Source organism: Rhea pennata, chromosome 4, assembly GCF_028389875.1.
Source record: "Rhea pennata isolate bPtePen1 chromosome 4, bPtePen1.pri, whole genome shotgun sequence".
Classification (NCBI taxonomy): Eukaryota; Metazoa; Chordata; class Aves; order Rheiformes; family Rheidae; genus Rhea; species Rhea pennata.
Genome location: NC_084666.1, coordinates 47,496,557 through 47,521,907, shown reverse-complemented (window position 1 = coordinate 47,521,907; position 25,351 = coordinate 47,496,557). Strand labels below are relative to the sequence as shown.

Sequence of the window (25,351 nt, the reverse complement as noted above, 5' to 3'; positions counted from 1 at the left end):
GTGAGTTAACTCCTTCTGAAGACAAGGTTCCCATGGAACAGCAAGGCATACCTTTTCTTTCCTGGCTAGTACCCAGCTAACTGTTTTGTAAGGCAAGCTCTCTTAGAAATTTAAAGCACTGAATTACAGGCCTTCAGGACAGCTTTTGCCTTAGTGAAAGATCACCTGGGAAAAGTTGTGAAGTGAGGCCACTTTTTACTGCATTCAGCTTGACTGAAACACTGGAAAACAGAGAGGACTTAAATTTGCAGAGAAGGCATTACTAATGAAATGGCAGCGGAGTTATGGGCCTCCAGCTTCTGCACTGCCCAATCAGTTCTAATGTTCTTCCTATCCACACTTGTGCTTCTGTACCAGTCTGAAGCTACAGAAGCACTTTTATCAGCCTCTGCAAATGACTCAGTCTGATGGAGGTCACACCGACCTACTGCAAGCTCATTTTCTTTATCAAAAGCTCTTGCAGAGCTGTTAGCACCCCCAGTGAGATCTGGGGTGGGTGGTATTGTTCTCCAAAGATGTTAATGCTTTTTTTTTCCAAATGGCAAATGTATCTAGACAATGTTTATATTAGAAGCAAGCTATTCACTCCTGCTTTTACATTTTTTGCTTCAGAGAATGTATACGTGCTTGTTTCCATTTTGTTTTTTTAAAGCAGATGTTAGACACTGTCTAGATTCATTCCTTCCCCACTCCTCCCCTGCATGCTCAACAAGCTTTTTTTTCCTTTTCCTGGCTCAGAGCTTGTTAAAACGACAGGCTGCTGCAGGTCCCTCGAAGGAGATGGAGATGAGCCAACCCCACATTTTTCCCTATGTGGCACTTGCGCTGCAACAGCCCAGGAGGAGCAGCAGCGCTCAAGACCCCTAAAGCTGCTCTCGTGTCGGTCCCTCCTCCCACCCCACAGACCCTGTCATGCTGCAGAGCCAGGTGGCTTCGTCCCTTCAGCAGTGAAGGGAGTCAGGGACACGGGGAAGAGAGAGGTAAGTCTTGCCTCGCCAGATCTGATACTGTCTGTAATTCCGTAACTAACATACACTTCGCTGGTAGATAACCTCAGTCTTCATATTCAGAACAGTTCAACACTGTTTCCCCAACGTCACAAAAGACAACGCAAAAATCAGAGTTGTGTTTATCCAAGTGGCCAGGTCAGGTTATTGGCAGTACACTGCGTAGCTGAAAAGACCTCCAGAATTTCACTTTCTTACAGTAATTTTTTATGGTCTTTCAGAATGACTTGGCACATTAGCCAGAGTGGTCATTTCTTCTATTCATTTTGTGTATGCTCCAATTTCCAAAAAAAAACACTTAGTAAAATACTGAAGAATAGGAAAAGATCCTGATGAAAACTGAGCAGTAACTCTATAAAACCACGGAATACCTCCTATACTGGCTCTAGAGCTCAGATACCAATCAAAAGGCCAGGGCTGGGGGGGGAGAGGCCATCATCTAAATCCCCTTTTTAGTGCCACAGACTACCAGAGTGCCCAAGCTTCCCAGCACCATCATAATCACCTCATCTTCTTGTCTATCAATCACCGCCTGGCAGATTTGTTCAAGCTCTTTTTGATCCTGGATCAGCTCAAGTTTCTTTTCTTTAACGATTTCAAGAGGGGTCTTCCCTTCCCCCTTCCACAATTCCTCCAGCACCTGAAAAGCACAGTGAGCAGCAATGGTCAGTGTCTTCACATATCAACGTCACTTACATGCAGTATTTCAGTTCCCAAACTAAGAAGTCAGAGTTTTGTAACAGGGCAGGTGGTCTAAATGTGAACAAAGCCAAGACTTAATCCCATGCCTCACAGAAAGAGCTCTTTTGCTCCCCCTCCGTTACTGCTGCCTGAAATGAAGCAATACGTTTTCGCACACTGCATAAGAGCAGGTCAATGGTTCACAAAATGGTGCACTGCAGCCCACCGCAGCCCTCAGAGCTTGCCTACTACCAGCAACGATAGCTGTTCAAAAGAGTTTGCCTAGCATAACCCCGGAGCACCTTGCTGTGCCTGCTTTACGATGGTGCACACTGCACACGCTGCACGGAGCTGCTACTCCTCCCTCGCTGGCAGCGGGGGAAACGCAATGGCAGCCACTGACTGCAAAGCTCTTTCTCAGGCAGGACTTGCGCTCGTCTCACATTATTCACAAGAACTTACTGCCTGAGAGCAGTAAGAAAATGCATTTCCATGACAAATGTCTCTGCACTGGAACTGACAATTAGCTGACCACTGTACCAAGTCCAATCCCAGGTGACACGTCCCATTACCAATCCTCATCAGCAAGCTGTAATGAGGATACCTATAACAAAGCAAAAGGAAAATAGTGCCACGCAGAATCTATGCAGCGGCTCCGGCTCACCTATGCATCACCTCCAGGTATGTGAGTGCTGACTAAACCTATGCCTCTGGAATAATTACTAGTTAATGTTAGTGTGTTTTCCTGTGCTGCAGCAGGGCTATTGCCTTACAATAAGCCTGAGAGAAGAGAACATTTATTAAAAAAACAATTTCCTTGGGCAGTCATTTTCTGTATTCCCTCTGCTCTTATTTCAGAAAGGCAAGAGAAGAGAATGAAAACTCTTATTGAAAGTGTTGCTTGTGCTCGATCTTGCACTGAAGATGTAATTGTATGTTTGGGCCATTGCTGTGTACTGGTTTGGAAATGGATGTCGTGTCAAAAATTCAGCATTAAGTATTTGCTGTAGGATGAAGAAGAGGCTGGGAAGGGGGAGAGGAAAAGGGGCATTCAAACTGTATGTTAAATAATTAGGAGGGCAGCAAGACAGCCTAGGAAAAATGAAGCATGTGGGATGGTATTTTAATTATCCCAGAAGCTTTCCTCAAAACACAAGAGTTTTCTGGAACAAAAGACCCTCAGGGAAACAGTTTTATAGCTACAGCAAGTATTTTAAGAATCATGTATTGACACTTCCTGCAAGGAGACAAGATTTGTTTGCCTGCTGTACCCCCAAAGCTTTTCATGAGATTGTATTGCTCCACTAGGGACTTCAAGAGAGGGTAACGACACACAGCTGCACTGTGAAGGCTGCACCTTGTGCATTCTCTGTAAGAGGGTGAAGGGCAGAAAGAGAGACCAAAGTATTAGAGTTACTGATAAGTAGTCAGAACGACAACCACTGTAAGTGAAGCTTTAAACTGTTTATATCTAAAAATCAATGCAATACAAGACATCTTCTACAAGCCCTTCCTTTCAGTACAGTACTTAAAAATCATCAAGCCAGAGCTACCTGAAATACCCTAGAAACAAATACCTTCAAAAGAGATTCAACCTGCCTGCTTCTGCTTGCCTTTCTCCTGTCCCACAGGCAGCTCCCACCCGCTCCTTCCCCAAGGGCCTGGGCAGGGTCCTTGTGGCCTCCTGAGGCCCCGGGCGACACAGCAGCCCGCCGAAGGAGCTGCCTCCTCTTTGCACAGCACAGCTCACAGCAGAACACCGCGGAGCGTTGTGCAGATCAGAGACTGGCCGGCAAACACGCCGTATCGCTTTCACGGAAAAAGGCAGAAGTCACGTTTAGGATTGGTGAGTAGTCAAGCCGGATGCTGCAGGCTGCGGGAGGGGAAAATCTGCAACGAACAAAAGCTAAGCAGCCAACCATGGCGGAGTTACCCAGCCGCACCTCATCCATCAGGCTGACTCAGATCAGGGACTGGATGGCTTGACAATCAGAGATCCAGCTCGGAGTCCCTGCTCTTCCTCTGCCAAACATCTCCTGGCAGAGAGAAACACTTGCCCATTAGAAACTTCGAAGGCACCAGATTTTCCCTGTGACACCTGCATCATGGGTGCTTTCCAATTTGGTAACAAATATACCCACCAGCTAGTAGAGCAACAATGCTATCAAGGATTGTGCTTGTTCGCAGGTATGTAGGAAAGCAGAAAGAGATGCGGCCAAGTCCTGTCAAAGATGTGCTTTTAAAAATGTGTTTCTCTACTTGGCAGGGAGTACAAATCTAAAGAAAGCAGTTTAAAAAATGATTTCAACTCATTTACACAAACTGCCTGCACCAGAACGGTGGGATCAAATTATAAAGTCTCCAGAGCCAAAACGAGAATCTCAAGCCTCGTTTCCATTACTGAAATCTCAATAGTTTCTACTATTGATTCTTGCCTGAGCGTGATTAGATTTTAATGACATTCTGCTGTCTCCACCTACGCAGGCATAGCAGCAAACCGTTGGTCAAGACAAATTAATCAGGCCTTAACGTCTGGCTGCCACAGGCATCATATCAAACATTTTGCAACTGGTGAACACGCCAGCTGACTGCTGTGCCTGAGAACGGCTCCAACTGGAAACTCTATCCGCAGTGGTTTGCTGCCAAAGGTAGGAGGGAAGCAGCAGGCACTCCCACTTGAGCCAGGCCTGTGGGCATCTCTCCCTTCCAGTGACGGAAAGCCTTGATGCCTGGCAGTTGTCCCTCAGCCCCTGACAAAAGCAAGGGGAAAGCCGGGTCCAGCGCTCCAGATGGTACAGCCGTAATTGTCAAAGCAGATGGTTCTGTTTAGGTTTGTGTACTGTACTTATCTCCCCGGTATCTGACTGTATGTCGGGGTGCCAAATGGGTCTCAAAGCATTCCTATGTGGATGACCTACACAACTGCATAAACAAACTTGACTTGGGGCCTGGTCTCTTCCACACCCTGCACTAGCTCCCCGACGAGCACGTGGCACAGGTTTCCATGCAGGGTGGCTTGAGCATAGCTGTCAGCAGCAGGGCTAACTTCTGCTTCCCTAGCCCAGGAACTACTCTCCTCCTACAGTGCAATACCTCAAAAGCAGGGCCCTCACACCATGGATATAGTCACTGCCACCCCTGCAAATGAGGGCTGAGGTCCCAGCTGAGGCATACTGCCCTCTCAGCCAGGCTCAGCCCTGCTCTTGCACCCTGGGTCAGCAGCACCAGCATGCCCCACTGCAGACTGCCCAACAGTGCCTCCTGGAGGGGGGGCACAGCACGTGTCTGTGCAGGCTTCCTGCATCCGCGACACGCTCACCCCACAGCCCTGCACACAGGCGCAGCTGGGAGCTGCTCCACTTTGCACAGCCATGTCAGTCTGAAACCACTCCGGGAACCTCTGAAGTAAGATGCTCTATTTGATGGCAAGTTGGGTGGGAGCTCTGTAATTACCTAAGTGGTAGTTATGTAAGCACACAGTGCCCTTTCCTTGGCATATGCACACTACTTTACAATGTTCTTTGCTAATCAGCACTCACAGCTTTTATCTATCTAGCTTTAATGCCTTATTCAGAAGAGACTGAACACAAACCTCTTAAAAAATTTAAGCTGGTAACAGCTTCCTGCAGCGACTATGTATGTATGTGCATGTCTGCGAACTCACCCCATCAAACCCTTCCATCATTTCTTGTTGGATCTGTCTCTGCCACTGCAGCTCATTCTCCTCCACCCCAAGAGCTGCAATTCATCTGCTGTTGTGTATATATAGCCCGTTCTGCCCTCAGGCCATCCAGTATCGGTGCCTATTGCTGAGAGTTGTTATAAACATTTGTTATTCTTCCGACATCTAGGCAACCAAAATACTTTACTAAACGTGGCAAGGTTCCTGCAGTTTGATAGCATCACTCAGTGATGGCAAACAGTACTGTTATTACTCTGTGTCCAGTTTTGGAACATAAAGGACAACATGCACATTACAAGGAGTTAGTAATTAAACAAGAAATGCATCTCTGAAATTCCTGATGTTTCATAACCTCTCTGAAGTGCTGGCATACAACTATGTTACAAGGCAAAAAAGCTCCTTTACAAGAGCATTAATACCCTATCTCTACCTCCACAAGGAAGCTGAGAGTTAAGAATGGAGTTATGAAGTTTCTCTCTGAAATGCAGACACCAAACTGATAGGTGCTCCATAACCTGCAGGCACAGAATTGCTGTGCATCCCAATGCACTTGCTATTAATATTTTATGTCCTTTCTGAAGCTTTTACTTTTTTAATCCAAATTTTCCAAATATGTATGCCTGAAGTAGACATTTAAATTCATATTTATGGTGCCTATAATAAAGAGCTGGCTATTCAGAGAAGCAAAGCAATCATGAGACCAACTTAATTAAGAACCACGAGCACCTCAAAAAAAAAAAAAAAAAAAAAAAAAAAAAGAAAGAAAAGAAATAGAAAAAAAAGAGAAAAAAAAGAAAAGACTATCAGGAAGTTTAAATGCAAGTGCCTCCAAGTGAGGTGAACAGCCACATTTACAATTCTTTTATTTGGTTTATAATCATGCATAAAGTGAACTGACTCCAGTACTATTACAAAGCTGTACTTGGACTGAATCACTATGTGGTAGAAAGGTGGACCTGCCCTCTATATTTCAGAGTGTTAAAAGCTTGAAACCACGCAAGGTAAGTTAAGTATCTTCATTAACAACTTCTCTAATGACCACCTGAGAAGCAACAGTCATCTCATGTACTTATCTAGATGATACTAACTAATCACAGGCACACAAAATGAGCCTGCAAGAATTTGAGATGAATGACAGATTATCCCCTATCACAAAAAATAATCTCAAAATATACAGAGCACTCACCACATCTATCATAAGCAGTTCACAATTTCAGACACACACGTGTCTTATGACAGTTTTTCAGATTGTCCGTAACCAACACGATATTTAAAAAAGGGGGAAAATTGGCTTTACCCACAATACTTGCTCAATTGGCCAAAGACAGCTGTTGCTCAAAGAAGCCAGAAGAAAATCAAAGAAATGCCAGAACTCTCAATTTTTGACTCAGGAGGTATGCCAAAACAGACCTCTTTTTGAGAGTATGCCCACAGGAACTGAATCCTTTTCCATATGCTAACATTTGAGAATGTAACACTTAGTACACCACAGTATCTAGTAGCTGAAACTCTCAGTTTAACTACAGGTCACGGATTAATTGAGATCTACCAACCTGAGATCTACTATCCAGCCTGTCTGGAGGCAGAATTTCTTTAATTGACTTCGATTTTCATTGCTTACATCTAGCATTTGGTTTATGAGACCTTTTAACGTTGAATATACAATATATCTGTAAGATTACATGCGTGTGAGGCATTATCATTTATTATACATATATAATACAGATATAAAACTTATCCTTCATCAACGTTCTAAATAATTTACTTCTTAAATCAAGCAATGTACTGGTACGTTCTGTTTAAAAAATTGCTACGTAAATAGAGAAAGCAGCCACACATTCAAAGTACAGAAAAATCAAAAAGGTACTTACTTGTTTGGCTGCTGATGAAGAAATCTGTCTTCTTTCTAGAAGGTTCAGAAGGTCAGCCAGGAGAAAAGAAGTGACTGGGCTACAGAAGAAGTGGTAAAAGTTACCTCAGAACATAAAGAGTAAACAATACATCAATGGCTACTCCTGTTTGCCTAAAGCTCACGCTGTGACAAGCTAATATCCTTCCTCATGATACACTACACTCATCTTCTGAAGTCTGTTTTTGATTGCCTGATTGTACCTTACCATTATCCTATTTCAAAGAAGCGAAGCCACTGCTTACTACTCTTAAGTAAATGGTCCTCTTCTCTGAAAGGCATTTGGTTAACTTCATTCATCGCAACACTGTCAAGGCCTAAATAGTTTTCCCTAGAGTACAAATAATAATAATTCAGATAATAATTAAAGCAGACGTGAGCAAAGGAGTGACGATACATGAGAAAAGGAACATTTTTGTTTCACCATCGTAGTAATCAGAAAGCCTTACCAGTCCTTCACTGAAAGGGCATGCTGTTTTAAGTAACTGAGCAGGTCATTTAGGATCCAGCCGATCACTTTCTTTGGCTTCATCTGTGTCTGTTTTATCACATTTTCAAAGTATTCTGCTAATCCATCTTCATTCTGTTCAAGAAAAGTTAAATATATCAAAGATGCTGAACTAAAAGCATAATTACTTTAATTATATGTTATATTCAGAGTATAAATACGCAGTCCTGAAGTAAACTTCATTTGAGGAATTCATTGCAAAGTCAAAAGGGTAATTTTATTAAGGTAACTGCAAAGAAACTGATATGTCTAGAATACATTTGTACAACTTGTCAGCCTGTTCCTGTGTTTTAAGCCAACTTCATGAAAAGAAGTTTTTTCTCTTAACTCCTCCCTAAAATCAGCATTTGGGGAGAAGCTATCTCATTTTCTCTTATGTTTTAAAAAGTCTATATAATGCTAGAAAGTATAATGCTCCCATGTAGCAAGCTGTCATGCTATCTTTTCCAGAAAAGATTTTTCCTGAATACCTACAGGTATTTCATTTTTTTATCTTGCAATTACCTCTTTTTTTTCTGGATTGATGGAGTAAGATTAGCTTGACTTCATTCTTAAATGATATAGAAAGTTCTAACTGTAAGAAGTGGGGGGTTATTTTTCTATTTTTTTCACAGAAATTGTGTGAGGTTTTCCACAGAACAATGAATGCTCAGCAGGTACAACAGTAGGAGATTCAATTTATAGTCTAAGTGAAATCTGAGATTTTTAAGAAGAGCAGATATTGCATAGCCTGATGAATGCTGTGCTGTTTGTCAAGGCAATGATGGATCTTTAACTGAAGCACACAACTCATGAGGACTACTGAAAGCTGAAAAAATATTAGATGACACTTCCTACCTTTTCAAGGAGGAATCCAAATCCAGTGTGCCACTGGACTTTTGCATACAAGGGCATAAACACCCAGGAGGGCAAGCCAGCTCTCCGGAGTTGAGAGGTAACAGGTTAGAGCCAGCCAAGTGTACGGTCATCACAGCAAAAACATTTTCCTAGCACATATTGATTAAAGCCAGATCACTGTGACCACTTCTGTGCAAACAGAATGTAGGTACACACCTAACCAAAGCCTGACTTTTCCACTCAAATATACCCATCAAAACAGCATCATTCTCCCTTGTCTTTAAAGTCAGTCTGTCAATGTAAAATACAGAATCTCAGACTCTTCTCCTCAAATCTTTTACATAAACTTCAAACAGATCCAGATACCACATTTTCTCCTTTCATTGGCAATGCTGTATGGCTTTTGAGAAGACCGCAGACTACTACTGCCCTCAATTAAAACTGTAAAATAGAACAAAGTGTGCTGAGATTAATGGGTTGATGTGCTGTAAAACTGGTGAGACAACAATCAGACCCTTCAACTTTACCTCGCGACCATGAGCAAAGAATATAAGTTCTTAGCCTAGGTTAGCCACTGAGGTCCTCTTGTGAACCCAGGTAACTCCAGCAACTCTCCCTACTTATGTACATAATACACATACATGTACTTACTTCCTTTCCGGTGTTCTTTCAAATTTAATTAGCAGTTACTTAATAACCAAGTAATGTAAAATCTAAATATATTAGAAGAACAAATTTGACTTTAACACAGCAAAGGAGTGATGTAGTTATCAAGGCATACTGAACTTGATTAACAATTGCGCGCGTGTTAAGTGAAATTATTCAAATGATGAATTACTAAATATTGTACTTTTTCTAATTTACCTCAGGTTTCATTATTATAAACAAACACAGACTATTAAAACAGTGGGTCATCTACAATAAAAATGCCTGTCCAGTTCATGTAGGAAAAAAGTGAACATCTTGCAAGTGCTGTTTTCATTTATTTATTTTACAAGTGCTGCAGAGGGCTTTTACAAACACTACAGAGAACAGGTCTAGCTACAACATAACATACACAAAGCCAATGTCTGCAGCTGCCACATATCTGAATGCAGACGACATAGCTCAGATGCAGCATGTCCAACACTTTCACCACGTATATGCTAGAGAGCTTATCTCTAGCAGCAAGCACATTCAGATTGCTGGATAGCAGCAGCCTGGCTGGAGTTACGGCTCTGGCCCTGCTGCCAGACCTTTGAAAATCAAGGACAAACGTACTCATATTTTAATCAGATGATTTCCAGGGTGCAGGAGGATGTAAGGCCAGCAACTCTCAATCAGAGGGTAGACTTACATATGCTAGCAGACACTAAACCCCATACTTGCTACTTCTGCACATGAAAATGGACATATTTCCCCAAAATCCTTTGGGTTTTTTTTAAGTGCCTGTCATCTTCTGTAGCCAAAGAGTAGGAAAAGCCAGCAATGCTAGACTGAAATGAGTAAGGCAGAATGTCAAAACATCAGAATGAGTGACAGAAAAGAAACATTTTCCTTATTTTCTTGTCATATAAAAAATTGCAGGAATAACTTGGTTATCTTCAATTTCTAGATACTCTGTACTGCTTTAAGTTGATTTTAACATGCTGGGCATTTTGGTCAACTTTTCTCAGGCCAAATTCACTTGAGGTACCAAATTAAATTTCAATGACTTTCACTGAAAAGAGACAGGATCTTGTTAAGTTTAGGGAAAAATAACCAGGGAGCAGCTCTGACACAGAGCTCTACCATCCATCATTTAAAAAGATAAAAATAAAAATCTTAGCTTAAATCCTTCCCTACTAATGTAAGCCTCATCAGTTTCCTGTGTTCTGTCCACACTAGGTATTTCTGCTTCTGTATTTCTACATCGTAACTTATGAAGAGTTAACACACACATACACACGCACACAAACCTGTCCCTTGTGACAGATCTGAGCTGAAAACCACTGTAAGCCATAACATTCTGGTTTACAGGAATGTTAACTGACTGCCTCACTTAATTCTGAATAACATATTTTAATCTTCAGAGAAGGGAAAACAGAATTCTGGAATTACTGCACTGTGTTTGTCATGGAGGGCCACTTGGTGCTCTCATTATGCACCAAATACATTGCAACTTGCTCATTAGAGTATCATTGGCATGAAATCTGGCATGCAATATGTCAACCAGATGTAAACTTCTTTCTTAAACATGGTTTAAAATGATCATTTAATAGTACTGAGGTGTCGAAAAAGTAGTGGCTGAGTGATTTCAGATGCTTTCTAACCATTTTAAAACTGAACACTATTTTAGAATCTTTAGAGACATTAGGTCTGTAATGCAAACCTGTGCTTTTAAAGACCAACAAAGCTTCCCAAAAAACTGAAGATGAAAAGCTACATCATTTTTCACAAACGAAATCTCACTTTCTGCCTTCTTCTTCCCATTTTCACCATCACAGTTCCCACAATAACTGACTTTGAGGTAACAACTGTAGCAAAAATTTACCAGATTGTTAGGAAGAAAACAGAACATCTAGCCTATTAAAGCAGAGAAGCACAGCAGTCAATGAAAGACAGTTCAAACTTCTTCATGTAGCTTCTCATGAAATGCTTTAAGTTGCAAAAAATAAGCATAAATTCACCAATGTTTGTGAAAATGCCATGCCATAAACAAAATGGTCAAAAACTACTTTCACAGCATCCTTCTTTCGAGTGTTCAAAGGACTCACAAATGTAACTGGTTAATTGTTTCACCAAAAAAAAAAAAAAAAAAAAAAAAAAAAAAAAAAAAAAAAAGAGAGAGAAAAAGAGAGAGAGAGCTCAAGTGCAACTGTCACTGTTATCTAAGGAAGAAGACCTGAAATCCAGACAAGAAAGCAAGTTATGAGTCCACTCTTTTCTAATGCTGTATTTTGACAACCAGTCTATTTTTTGGCTGAGCATCTTTGGACTTCAACACGCTTTTTGAAAACAAATGTCACATTAATGTCCATGTCAATAAATTTGGGGATTTGTCTCCATAGGAGATAAGACAAATACTACACTACCATACCTAGCAAAGTTCTCTGAGATCCTTCTCGACTGAAGAGCAGTATTTGACAGCCTACCAATTTACACAGCAAAGTAGAAGTTGCATGCATAAATCAAGCCCCCAAAACCATGGAGTCTACCTGGCTCAAAGAATGAGCATCTCTGTGAGTAAGCAGGATTTCACAAGAAGAAAACCATAATCTTCATTTATTATTGCAATTTATGTAAAACTGTCAAAAATCTAGCTGTTTACACTTACGAAATCTGAGATATAAAGATATTCACAGTTAAAGCTCTCCTTCCATTTCAGCTCATCTTGTAATTAGGCAAAGCAGAAGTCTCATGGCTGTCATTCTCAATACTGCAGTACATACAGGCAGTTATTGTATACATTTGGCATAACGAAATAAGCTAGGAAACTAACTTGCATTTTGAAGTATGGCATTGTTTCAATATAACTTTGGTGCATAATCTTTGCTTTAACAAGTTGGCACAGAACAGAGACTTTGCATTTTAGAGAGATTCCTCTACCACTACCATTTACTTAATGAGCACTCCTGGGCGCCCTAACCCGAAAGAGTGCTCATTAGATTTGTGCATCTGGCCCTATCAGCAGTCTTCTGTAACTTCTGAGGTAAGCTTAACACAGCAATGGACATACCATTTTCAGATGAATTAAGGTTAACTAGTCTCCCAGTGAACAGGCAAGCAACTTTTATGGAGAGTATACAAGCTGACATCCTAATTCACAGTAACAGAAGACTCACAATGAAGAAATAGTTCATCTCAAGCATTCAAATAAATGCAGTATCTTATTACAAGCTGTATCTCAAATTTCTGCTTGGAGCCTGCTCATTATTTTACTTGTTGCAAAAAGGAAGAAGTTAAAGAGAGAAGAAGCAAAGGCAGTAGAGGATTTCAGAGAAGAGCTGGAAAGACAGGGGAGCTGCTGATATGGGGCTAGTTACTAGAGAGGGCAGAAACTGCATAGTAGAAACCATCGATACAAGACTGAGACAGGGCAAGAAGTAGGTTGATGTCAAGTGAAAGGAAGCGGGAGAAAAAAATGTCAAAGAAAGGGATGCTAGATCTATCTGCTCTTCTGAGCTTTTTTATTTTTATATGTAAGAGATTTGTTGATGTGAAGAAAACGCATGCATGGAGAGGGCTGCTAAATCACTTTTTGCAATTTTCATAATGAACTAGAAAGGTAAATTACTGCTGTCTACTTGACACCTCTCAGTATGATTACTGCAGCCTCAGGACTTTGAGAAGGCTTATGATAGACCTGCCTACCAAAAAGTAAAAGATCTGCAACTCCCTAAAATGGCACACCACCACAAAAGCAGTTTTCTTAACAGCTTTCTTCAGAAAAAGAATCACTTTTTTTTCTGTAGAACCAGCTTCTGCAGAAGTGTATTAAAATACAGACATACGAAGAAGGGATATTAAGTAGCTAAGTCAGATGCACTACTCTACCTGCACTTATAGTTAAAGGAAAGAAACTCCTCCAGGGGACGATTTAAAGTAGTTAAGGTTCCGCTCTACATCTTATGCTGAAGAAGTTTTTCTTTTTCTGTCTCCACTTATTACAAAGGAGAAAACTGCCCAAGGTTAGCTGGCTAGGTGAAATGTTTAACAACGGGTGGGTACACTAACACCCACACAGAGCTATCACTAGCAGAGATGCTACAATTGGTATTTAAGAGACTGAAAGTTCTTTGGAATAATTTTGGAAGTTATGACATTTTGCTGCCATTTCCTCATTTATATCACATTTGTTGCATCTTTTTCTTTCCCATGCCATCTTCTGAACCTATCCCCTGTAAACTGCATTTTGAGGTCAAAGTTGATGTTTTACAGACATTTCGTGTTTTTATATTTGACTAAGTCTGGATGTTTCAGAATAACATAGAAACCAGACTGATTTAGGCACATGAAGCTGAAGGCTTTAAAATACAGGTTTTCCTTTTGCAGTCTGGAAAAGATGTCTATTAATTTGTTATATACTGACAACATGCCCAGCCTTGTACCCGACCCAAAGACAAGAAGAGCCTGTGCTTGCAGACAAGGATTTGTCATCAGGAAGTTGTCCATTTGCTGCAGTCAGTTACTGCTTTGTCTGTGTGCAGACAGACAAGATCAATATTTAAGTAACAGTTACTTACCTGCACTTTGCTTAGGAAATGCTTCTAGGCACACAGCGTAGAGTTTCTTTTTTTTTCCCCACCATACCATGTATATGGCTCCCAGGTACAAAGCAGGCAATGTGTTAGACATGTTTCCAATTAAAAAATCCCTGAGTTCTGACAGCTGGTTAATATGACATTTGTGAATGTTTTCAAAAATAGTGAAATTCTGAAGTTTCATGGTTTATTTTAGCACTTGATCAACAGACCTACCAATAAGGTGAAGCTGTGTTCAGGAAGAATCCCATACAGTTCAACAAGCTTTGCTCTCTTCACACTGGGGAGGTCAGGAAGTCTCTCTCGAATCCAATCGATATTTACCACTTGCTGATGGTTCATATTAACTGGCAAAGATTTAGCATCATACAGAATCAATGGAGGAAGGTTTGGCTCTGGCATAAACCTAGTGAAAATGAAGAAAAACTCCTTTATAATTATTTTTAGTAAGAAGCTCAACAACAAGGAATAAAATCTGCCGCAAAGCCTCTTTCTTCTTTATCTGTCACTGACTGTTAAAGAGCCCATGACCGAAAGAGTGCAATTAAAACAATTCTGCCCCCAAATTAATAAGAAAGACGTGGAAACAATCTATTCCTTTTGGCATTGAGCATGAATTACAAATCCAGACAGCAAGAGGAGCAGAATGGCAAGAAGAAACCAAGATTGGCAACGAACTGCCAGAAGTGATCCGTGCAGGCTGTAACCTTTCCATCCTAATCTCACAAATCTTCATAAAACCTCATGCTGTGCTAAAAGCAAAGCTACTGTGCTCAGCAGGGTGCCATCACAGAACAAAAGGCCTGTTGAAGAGAAGGCCAACTCAAACCACCCGAATATCTTTGCGATTGAAACAGAAACTTCACTCTTACATGATCAAATGAGGGTTTCATAAATATCAGAATAAGGGATATTTAGGCTCACATTGCTTACTGTAGTAACTTCTATTTCAGATCTTCCTAAATAGGAATTTTAAGTCGAATGCATTATGTGCAGCAGTAAAGTTACAAAAAAACAGAAAAACAGTTTAATGTTGATTATCGTAATCTTTCAAGTCTTCATTTGAAGTATCTTAGACAAACTAGTCTTGCCCGAGTTCTCTTGAATTTTATTTTGTTTTTTAACATTTGCTCAAATTAATCTAGTTAAATAAATGTCAGGCCTACTATTATCACATAAGGAATTCTTAAAATGGCCACTGCTTTTTCTGCTGCATTTCTACAAATGCTAATTTGAAAAGCAGATTTAAAGTCTTTCCAAGGAGTTCTTTCCAAAATCCTTGCTCTACACTGATCAGGTCACTGGCAGAATACACATTGATTTACCAGGAACATAGATATGACAAAGAGGCTCTAAAAGTTCATCCTGCAGAACTACGGTTCTCTAGCTGGGAAACAAACTCTGGTGGAGAGTGGGGAGAAATGGGAAGACTGTCTCTGAGATGCAAGACCAGGCAACTACCGTTTGGATCAATGCTAAGATGGTCCTGACCGAAGTGGAAGGCAGGCATGCGCAGAGCAGGAGAAAGGGAGCAAGAGCCCTCAGCAGTCACTGAGCTGCTGACTCTTTCCCATCCAGACACCACTGTGGCTACCTCCTGTTCCAGGGCACTCAGCAGCTGTCGGCTCCCTAAATTCCTGCTTTGCAGTGCTGTCCCAATACTTACTCCAGCAACACTGTCTCCTGACAGTCACCATATCTGCTCGCCTCGCTCTCTGGGTAGCTCCTTCTTGGGTGGCTATTTACCATTTGATTGAGCCTGGCTGACTTTGTTGAAAGCAGATTGAAGAGTATTCACCAAACCATGTAAGCAATCAAATGGTGATGACTGTCATCTCACACTAGTGAAAGGCAGGAAGTTCTTAGTAGGATAGTATCTTAAGCAGGTCTAGGCAGATCTTAAGGTAGACACTTGCCTATGAGTACTGACATCCTTCAGCTGTAGCCAAGATTTTCAGACAGTGCCTCTGATCACAGAATTTAAGCATAAAGAAGCATGGTCTACTAACTGAATACTCCTATGTTTCTATTACGTCAGGGCACTCCTAAGAACATGTCTACCGGTTACAAAACAAACCTTCAACTTGTCTACTCTGAGCTAACGCACTCCAGCTGCAGTGTGTGGGAAAGATCTATGGGCTTTAGCAGAATGAGGCACAGTCTCAGATCTGAACTTCTTGGACTAGCACTGATTTTGATAGGTCTCCTTCCCCTCCACTGTAAGGTACACTTCTAATATATGCTATATTGATGGCCTTCACATGCTCACTATACTATCTACAAGCAAGAGATGAAATAAGATCTCAGTTTTTGAAATATTAACTTTATTAAAAAAATTACCTATAATCCTGTTTTCCTTCTTTATCTCTCATTGGTATAGTGCACCTAAAATAAAACAACACAGGTAAGATGCGGTATGTGGTACAGTACTTTTCTGGCAAAAACACAAAACAAAAAAATCACTTCATAAGGACAGCTTCCTTCAGCCACTTCAAAGAAGGGCAGTCATGTATGTAGGGCAGTCATTTTCACCCAAACATTGCTTGACACAGCATTTATCATTAGTTTCACTATTACACAGATGTTCATTTGGTAAAGTAAGTAAAACATGTCTGCTAGTTCTGAGGCTACAAATTGAGTGCATCTGGGGCACTACTCTACAGCCTTTCCTACTCATCCTTACTGGATGCTTTAATGAAGGAAAAAAACCCACAGAATTCAAATGAATTTAATTCTCTTTTCAGAAGCTTGCTATATCGAAGAGACTACCAAGTGTAAACGTGGAGAGCTGCTGTGGCCTAATTCTAGGTCTGCTCCCAAATCTGCCAATGTCTTAGCACTATGGGTCTACAAAGAAGTCACTTTACTTCTCTGCGTCCATCTTCCCTCCCACTATTTGCCTGTCTTGTTCGTTTAGACTGCAGAGCAGGAACTCTGTACATAATGTGTTGTGTGAAAACCTCAACTTTAAGAATAAATTACTATCTGTGACAGGACTATGCTTGTGAACATTCGCTTTAAAAGACTGAACTTGAGCGATACCATGCTATCTCTCCTGATCATGTCACTTGATATCTCTGGCATTCTAAAGCCGCTATTACCACTATTCTTCTAAAATAAGAGCTCACCCAAGCTTGGAATCAAAAGCTCTTGTTTCATTCAGAATCGTTCCTCCATTTTCAAGTTCTTCAATTTGCCTCTGTATTTCATAATCTGACAGCAACAAAAGAAGAAGCCAGTTATACCACACAATTAGTTTTTATACACTTGACTATTTCCTTTTTCACTGCTATGTAATAATGGAAAGGTTTTTTGTTTTAACCTTAATGAAATCAACAGCAGTAGTTACAGGCAAAATTATCACTGTCACTGTCTCTCCCTAGCACTGTTTACTTCTTTTGCATGTTCTCCTCATTTTCTTTCATTCTCTTTAAAACAGAAAATGTTTCTCCCAGGCACTGCAGTCAAGCCACGCATTCCTAGTGACCTTCTTATCACCCAGCCGAGCATTTAGAATGAGAATTCTCATCTTCTTCATGCCAGTTTTGTTTTGGAGATGTAATAATCATCCTTTCCTGCTCATACCCAAGCTGCAGCTGCATGCTCTCTGAATTTCACACACACTGTCTATTGTACTCAGCCGAAAGCAACCAGCTTCATCTGAGGACACAGGGCTAGTGAAAATATAGATCAAAACTAAACATCCTGAACATTGAATCATCTGCTTTCTTGCAGGCATAGAGTCACCTCTGCAAGAAAACTGCAGTCTAACATGCTGGCTACCCCTGTGGTACCCCATACCAAGATATATTTTGTCAGGGAACAGCAAGAGCAGGGAGACAAGCCAGGAGACAAAGATGACCACAGCACAAGCAGTGCCCTCACTGACTGGGGACAGTCTCACAGGGCCTGAACAGCATGGGCTGAGCTGTGTACTAGTAACAGGCTCCATCAACAGTCTCAGTCAGGGTGAGGGGGTGTATCAGGTCCAGGGTCCATCCAGGGAGTCCAGTCAGACTACAATGTAGGTCCAAGGCCCATCAGGAGACAGGACTGTAAAGAGGCACATCTATGATGTAGTTCAAGCAAAGTTGAGGCCGGAGCATAAATGGGACTCCTGGACCCATGGGCAGAGAGCATGGATGGGAGGTCCAGGTAGTCAGGGCAATTAAGACCTATTAGTGTACTCAGGGCCCTGACATATTTCACTTACTGAGACCACATAAAATGTCTACAGTGCTCCAGTAATGAAGTTACCATCATTTACCTACTGCTTTTGCCAGGAATCGTATGCTATTGATATTCTTCACTTCAGTCCTCACTCCATAAGGCTCTCCAGGGTGATGGACAGAAACATTGGCATCCACTCTCAGCTGACCCTCTGTAAAAGGAAACCTCATCAACAGAATAGTTTGCCCTCTACACTGGAATGAAAACCTTGGCATGCATTAAACTGCATATTATGTGCAGAGCATTAATAATGGACTTCCATGTGTTCAGAAATGAGTAACATCTATCTCATAATAGCTTTCTGTTTGTGATTCCATTTCAAACCTCTGAGCCAATCATTCAAAATTTCTGGGATTACAACCTTTTTTTTTTTTTTTTTTTTCTAATAGTATCACTCATCATTCCTCTCAGAGAAAACTGTATAGTGCAGTAAAGGGCAGATCCTCTAAGCCATATAGTGAGAAGAGTTACTGATTCACAGCCCTTAAAGAAAGGGCAGAATTAGACAAGTCATTTATTCATTTATAGTGGTGGACTGAAAGCTTCCATTCCTCTAAAAACAGCACAAAAACACCTTCTGGAATTACAATTTGATGGATGCATACTACCCTAGAACGGAACACAAAAACTTGCAGTTATGTTGAACAGATTTACTAAGGTGTCCTTGGGAATTTACAGTTCAAGGACAAAATGTCAGAAACTGGATTTTTTGTAATTTTTTTCCTCTCTGCTTGAAGTAATTGCAATCTCTTCCAAACAAATTTCCCTGGCTGCCAAAAACTGAAACTGAACACAAAGTTACACATAAAATTCCTACACTTTCAGTTCAAAAATGGCCTAATGTTCTCAGGGATATTTTCTGACTCAATCACAAGTAACTCAGAATTTTATCCTTACAAATCTTTTTCATCTAAATACATCCCTTCTAAGAAGAGTTTACCACTGTTTGTCAATTGAGGGAAAAAAGAAACGTGAGAGGTTACACTATAAAATACACATCATTTTTTCCCTATTGCACAGAGAACGTCTCTAGACTTCCTCTTTGTCGTTTAATTTCAAATACAGACAAAAAGAAACAAAACATGTGATGTTTCTATACAGCAGCACTACTAAGAAAATGCAAAACAGCTCAGTGTTAAACCTGCAAAGAAGTCTAGAGCTTAGAACCCATTCAGGTTAATGGATGTAAGTTGACTAGAGAGGACTTGGTACACGCTGTAAAAGTAGGCTGGATGTCAGCACATTAATTTTCTCTGTCTTCACAGAGCCTTGCCAGACATGTAAATGAAGGACAAAGGTGCTGGAGTGACCCAGCATCTCTTTCAAGAGAAGTTGCATGGGCTCATTCTTTGGGGTGAAACGAGTGCTTGTTTCAACAGAGGAATATTCTTGTCTTGTCCCTGCTTCATTTTGAGACACGGTCTGCTTCTACTTGGATGCAGGTGTCAATTTGACAAGACAATGAAGTTAATCAACCACAAGTGAAAGGAGAGCCAGGCACCATGTGTTCTTTAAAAGGTTTTCTCCCTGCAAGCCCAGTTTCTTTTCCCACTTGATCATCTTGCAATGAAATCATGTTTTCATTTGTCTGTTGTTAACAAAGTAAGAGCTGATAAAATTGGGTGCTTCTATTCCGTGAACATACAAGTAGAATAAAGGTAAAATGAGAGCAAGTAAAGCCCTTATTTGAAAACAAGTAATTATGGTGAAAGAAAAACACAGTAGAAAGCTCTTAAAAACACCACTTGGAAAAAAAAAATTCCAAATACTTTTAAAGCCAACTATACTACAGGGAAAATATTTCCGATGCTGGAATCCTCCTTTAAAGTCAGAAATCTCATTGCATCAAAAGATACCACAGTGCAATTCCAACGGAACTCTTAAGGTCAAATTCAGCAATGATAAATGATGATATAAGGGTATGTGTATCATGACCCGGGAAGAAGTGTCCAAAATGGATGCTTAATTTTAACAACCATCCCCCATCTGATGCGTGTAAAACTAGCACGAGAAAAGATTCTGACAGAAAAAGCAGGTAAGGCAAGGTACTGTGTCAACATATATAATGTCTAGCAATTATTACTTCCTTCTCTACATTAAATTAGATTCAAATCACTAGCCAACATTTCTTGGGTCATATCAGTCTTGGGTGATACATGGGCTGCTCTAACTCAGCTCTCTAGGAGATGTATCCATTTATACTACGACCTGAATTTGTTGCTAGATCAGTAAGGCCAATCATTACAGGCAAAAAAACAGTTTAAATTGTGAACACTAACAGGCAACACATATTTGGATATATATGTGTCTGTGGATGAAAGACCGAAATTGTCTTTTAAATTCTCAAGCAGAAGCCTGTTACTTGCAAGCTGCAACCACAGGCTGGTAATGCTCAAGATTGGTAGCTGCAAGCAGCTGCGCACAAACTGAGATGACTTTCTGTCTGACCTCCCCAGTCCAGCAGTGATCTCCCTACTGGGAAATGAAGTTGAGACCTAGTGAACATAATGCTGGAGGTCAGGGAGGGAGTGTGTGAAATAATAAAGTAAAATCTCTAATCTCACTGGTTCTTAAATAAATCCCAGTACCCAGATCTGCCACAGGTTGTCACTTACTCTGTCTCATCCAACACTAATATAGATTTACTGCTTACATCGATCTTGTGACCAACTGCGACCTATCACACAGCTTGTGACACAATCCATGCTCTCACTGACTGTGGCCCGTAACTTCCATATTCTATAACTAATCATCACTACTGAGCTTCTGGACTGCAGCTCTGTGGCAAGCAAGATGAGGACAGACAGGGAGAAACACCACAAGAAGTGTACATTCCTTCCTGCCCACTAATTTATCCTGAAAATTAATGTGAAGTGATATAAAATCTAACACTGCAAAGCTCTGCAGAGGAAAGTGGGCCCTTAAGGACATCTGAAGCATGGCAGACATTAGGACAGGCTCTAAGAATTTTAAAAACAGCAATGAGAAAAGGCTGTATTAAGCAACTGTAGAGCAAAATAACCAGAAGCTGCAAAACTCCTGGATATGCAAAGAATTACAGGTGACAAGGGAATGTGCCCCTCCCCCTTCCATACCTGCCATGATTGCCTGGCTGCTCCCAAGTGTTTGAAGAATAAGCTGAAGCTCTCTGACTGCTGCAGCTGCTTCTTCCCCACAGCACATATCGGGCTCCATGACAACCTCCATAAGGCCGACTCCTATCAGCAAAAGAGACAAGAGATTTCCAACAACAGCTTTTGATCTTGGCATATTAGAGTGCAACTGGCTAAACACACAAAAGCACTTGGGCTTTTTTTGAAAAAAAATAAACCTCCATGTATTATTTAGTAACTGTCACAATGGGCCTAGCTGCAGATTGCTACAAAACCTTTTCCTCCTTTTATTTTTTAAAGCAATAGGCAACCTGCAGACATTCCTCCAGCCCTTAATGACAGGCAGAACAGAAGGAAACACTTCTCTGCCTTTTTTTTCAGAGAACGGCTATTTAAAACCAGTCTGATTTCAGATTCAAATTGATTTTTCTTAAGCTAATTTTAGAACAGACAGAACTATAAACAGATGTACTCTAGCATTTAGTTTCAGAATCCAGTTTTCAGAGAATACGAGCAATGGACACAATAGGCTACACCATCCAGGTTACTGCCTGTGTTGTGTACTAACTTGGCTCAACTAGTCTACAGTTTCAAAGTTTAAAGAGAGCTTTTTCTACACTTTTTCAAAGCTAGCAATTAAAAGAAACGCCTGACACATGCAGTGATGATTCCAACAGCTATTCCTTCTACATACAAACTTGCTTCATTAAGAGTCTGCAGGGTTTTTTTTGTTTTGTTTTTTTTTTTAAAAAAAAAATCCGATGATTACAGTGGCAAGAGCTTAAATAGCTCTTTGGGCTGAGTGGCTTGTGCGTGACTGACAGTTTTGCGTAATTGGAGCCAACAGATTTCTAACTTGCTATTGCCAAATGCCATCAGTCAACAATGACAAGAAAGGCCCAATGACCATTAAAAAATGCAAGCATTCCTCTACTGCAAATGTAATGGTCATTTTGATGTGTTTTGATTTTCAGGAAAACAGACACCAGCTAGCTTTAATTTTCTACGTGTTCCCTGTTACCTATCTAACTTTAAAGACTAATCTTACACAGAAAGGAAGAAAAAATAGGAAAATAATCCAAGCCTACCAGCCCTATTCAAGTCAACAAGAGTCTGGCTCCTTGCATCATCATGAAGACTCTTTCCACTGTCTTGCTCCAACTGGATTTGCTTAATCCTCACGGTTTTGGTCACCATCTGGCTCATTTTGTTGTCTATGCACAAACTGTATGACAGACTCCCATTCACCGCAATAGGAACTCTTTGCTGAGTGATTTGATAGCCAGCCTGTCAACAAAATTAGCTGTATAGTCAAATAAAACATTCACTTTACAGAAAGCACAGCCAAACACAGATTAGAGACTAAAAACAAAACGGAAAATGCAACATTTTCCACAGTGACCTAAGTGCAGCGATAGAAAACATGCACAAATTCACAAGCTGTATTGCTTCACTGAAAGAGAAGCAAACTGGAAGATAGACTTGAACTCAAAGTAACTGTGCTGGGTTGTAGGTCTGGGAAAAAAAAAGGAGAGTGCTCCTCAATAAGGGCAAGTATAAAGATAGTACACTAATGCAAAAATGATCAATAACCAACTGCACAAACACTTGCCGTGGATGACTTTAAGTTTTCCTGATGCTTTCTTAGGGCAGGAAATGGACTAGAAAAGGTTCTTCTACACCTGTGATTCTCTGATCATGATGTATTTTTTCTGAAGACACTAACCGTACCTCCATCCCCAAGCTTGGACTATCACTCATCTTCCTGTCAGGTTGAATTTCCCTCTCTGCCTGTTCAGCACCTATTTATTAGGTGGAAGAGAAATGGAGGAAGGTGAAGGGGGGGGGGGAATCAAGAAAATGAGAAAGCTTAGTTGAGAAAGCTCAGTTTCATTAATGCAGCAATTTACAAGCTGGACACTGCAACTCCACATAAGGCACACAACTGATAAATGCCACAGCAGACTCGGGGCTCCACTGAAGGAGGAAACTGCCAGTCAGATAAAAGGTTGGCAGCGACAAAGTACTGGAATCACTGCACTGACCTAAGAATACAGGAGCGAATAATTTATTCTGTTGAGGTAGAGTCCTTACATCTTCCTCCTTGCTAGTAAGTTCAGCAGTGAGAATTAAAAAAAAAAAAAAAAAAAAAAAAAAAAAAAAAAAAAAGTTTGTCAAATTTTAAAGATTTGGGAGGAGTACTTGTTTGTTTTACAATAAGGAAGGCTGCTACTCTAAAGTTTGAAGATGGCAGCAGTGTGCTGGGGTGGAGTGCAATGGTCTGGCACAGAGAACACCTCAGTTTATACAGACAATGAAGTGCATGATCCTCTAGTCATGATCACTACAATAAAAATAAAATAACTGACTCTATGCAGTCTATGCTAAACACATAGGTTTCCCACCTCCCACAGCTTCTCATTAAAATGATTTTTTAAAGCCTCAAACAGTGAGTGACAATAAACAGAAAGAGTTCCATTTACCATCCAATGTCTCATTTTCAGAGCTAACAATAATCTCATTGTCAAAAGACCTTAAGATTATTTTTTCTGTTCTATACCGCTCATTAGCCTAAACTCAGCCTCGTATTACAGGGTTCCTGACTAGATCATTTCACTATGAAATGCAGGTTGGGCAGTTTATTGTCAGTGTCTTTAACAATAGAAGCCAGTCGCTAGAAAACCGTAATTACAAGTTTCAAGCTAGTAAAAGGTGCCAGTATCGCCTTGACCCAAATTTCCATGCTTATCTGACCAGAGGATTCTGCAGTTCATGTCATGGGGCAGTGACAGCACACAGTATGTACACACCCTCTTTTACCTCACTCTCCTCCTCTAAACAAATGGATGAGATTTCTTTACCTCTTTACATCTTTATAATTAGAAAAGTTTAACGTCATTAAAACAGAAAAAAGGCCCAAACTCTGCTACATCCTCTTGTAATTACAGAAGTCAGGTTCTTAACTGATTTCACCGTTCTTTCATCCACACCAAGTGCAGTAAAATGCATTCAACCTTCAGTGCTACTTTCTTCCAAATACGAAAACTGTACAAAGACTCACTTTTAAATTTACTGGAACTCCTGACTGAGCAAGTTTTAAAGGGAAATTAAATATTTTTAGGTTCTTAATCAGAGCAAAAAGACACTATTTACATTTATACCTTTGAAAGCTGTGTTTGTCATACATTCATTTTACATGAAGGACTATGATCAGACTGCTTTCACTCTGACAGACAATTAGTAGTAAATGCCAGGAATGGAAAACTTAAGGGGCAGAGTAGCTCCAGCTCCCAATTCAATTACATTAAGCCACTGGAATCGTGTAGCTAGGCAAGGAGTCAGCAATCAGAGCAATCATATTCAATCAGTAAGCACCAGGGTACAGCTGTCTATTCATCAGAGCACAGCACAGCATCCTGTTGGAGTGAGCAGCCTGAAAACAGAATAAGCATCTCTTCACTCCTACCCTATTGCCACCCATACTCCACAACTTGACCTTTCCTACAACTGTAAAGGGACCAGCTATACTAGGTACTTACAGGCAGATCTGCATAGAAATAGTGTTTCCTGTCAAACAAGGACTTCTTGTTTATGCTGCAGTTGAGTGCCAGGCCTGTCATCACTGCTGCTTCTACGCATCTCCTGTTGAGAACCTAAGGAAACATGACACATGATTTTGTTCAGATATTCACTATGTAACAAATGCATCTTCCACATGCTGCCTTATATGGAGCGTATATTCAATTTTGCTCACCTTCAGATGGCATTACATTTCTTTCCTGGTGTGGGTAGGTCTTATTCATCATTAAAGCATTTGTAGCTAAAAATTTGCAAAAATTTAAGATGAAAAAACATTTCATCATGCCATAGAAGGCGGTGTGCACTGTTCTGGCTTGCTACTTTCGTGAATACCCCTGTATTCTTGCACTCTCAAAAATATACAAAAGACAAATCACAGCAAATGATAATTGACTTGTACCCAGCTGCCACCTCACTGGGAACACAAGGGTTCTGAGTTAGGGACTGTGGTGCCATTTCAGTAGAATGCCTTAGAACACCAGTGCCGACACTGAATTCCTAAGAAGTTACATATAGACTTCTGTGCTTCACTGAACAAGGATGAAATTAAGCACATTTATATGCTTGCTACAATGGAACCAAA

The 25,351-nt window shown here is 40.6% G+C and overlaps 1 protein-coding gene across 1 annotated transcript in view; it reads right to left on the bottom strand.

The window, feature by feature from the left end:
• Positions 1-25,351, bottom strand: part of GATB (glutamyl-tRNA amidotransferase subunit B) — a 41,734-nt gene that overhangs the window by 1,563 nt on the left and 14,820 nt on the right. Inside the window, exons 3-12 of the mRNA XM_062574941.1 lie at positions 24,729-24,842; positions 22,278-22,476; positions 21,172-21,294; positions 18,114-18,227; positions 16,975-17,059; positions 16,187-16,231; positions 14,063-14,252; positions 7,729-7,862; positions 7,242-7,320; positions 1,513-1,647 (exon numbers count right to left, since the gene is read on the bottom strand). Coding sequence (XP_062430925.1) covers positions 1,513-1,647; positions 7,242-7,320; positions 7,729-7,862; positions 14,063-14,252; positions 16,187-16,231; positions 16,975-17,059; positions 18,114-18,227; positions 21,172-21,294; positions 22,278-22,476; positions 24,729-24,842 — 1,218 coding nt within the window. The remainder of the gene's footprint in view (positions 1-1,512; positions 1,648-7,241; positions 7,321-7,728; positions 7,863-14,062; positions 14,253-16,186; positions 16,232-16,974; positions 17,060-18,113; positions 18,228-21,171; positions 21,295-22,277; positions 22,477-24,728; positions 24,843-25,351) is intronic.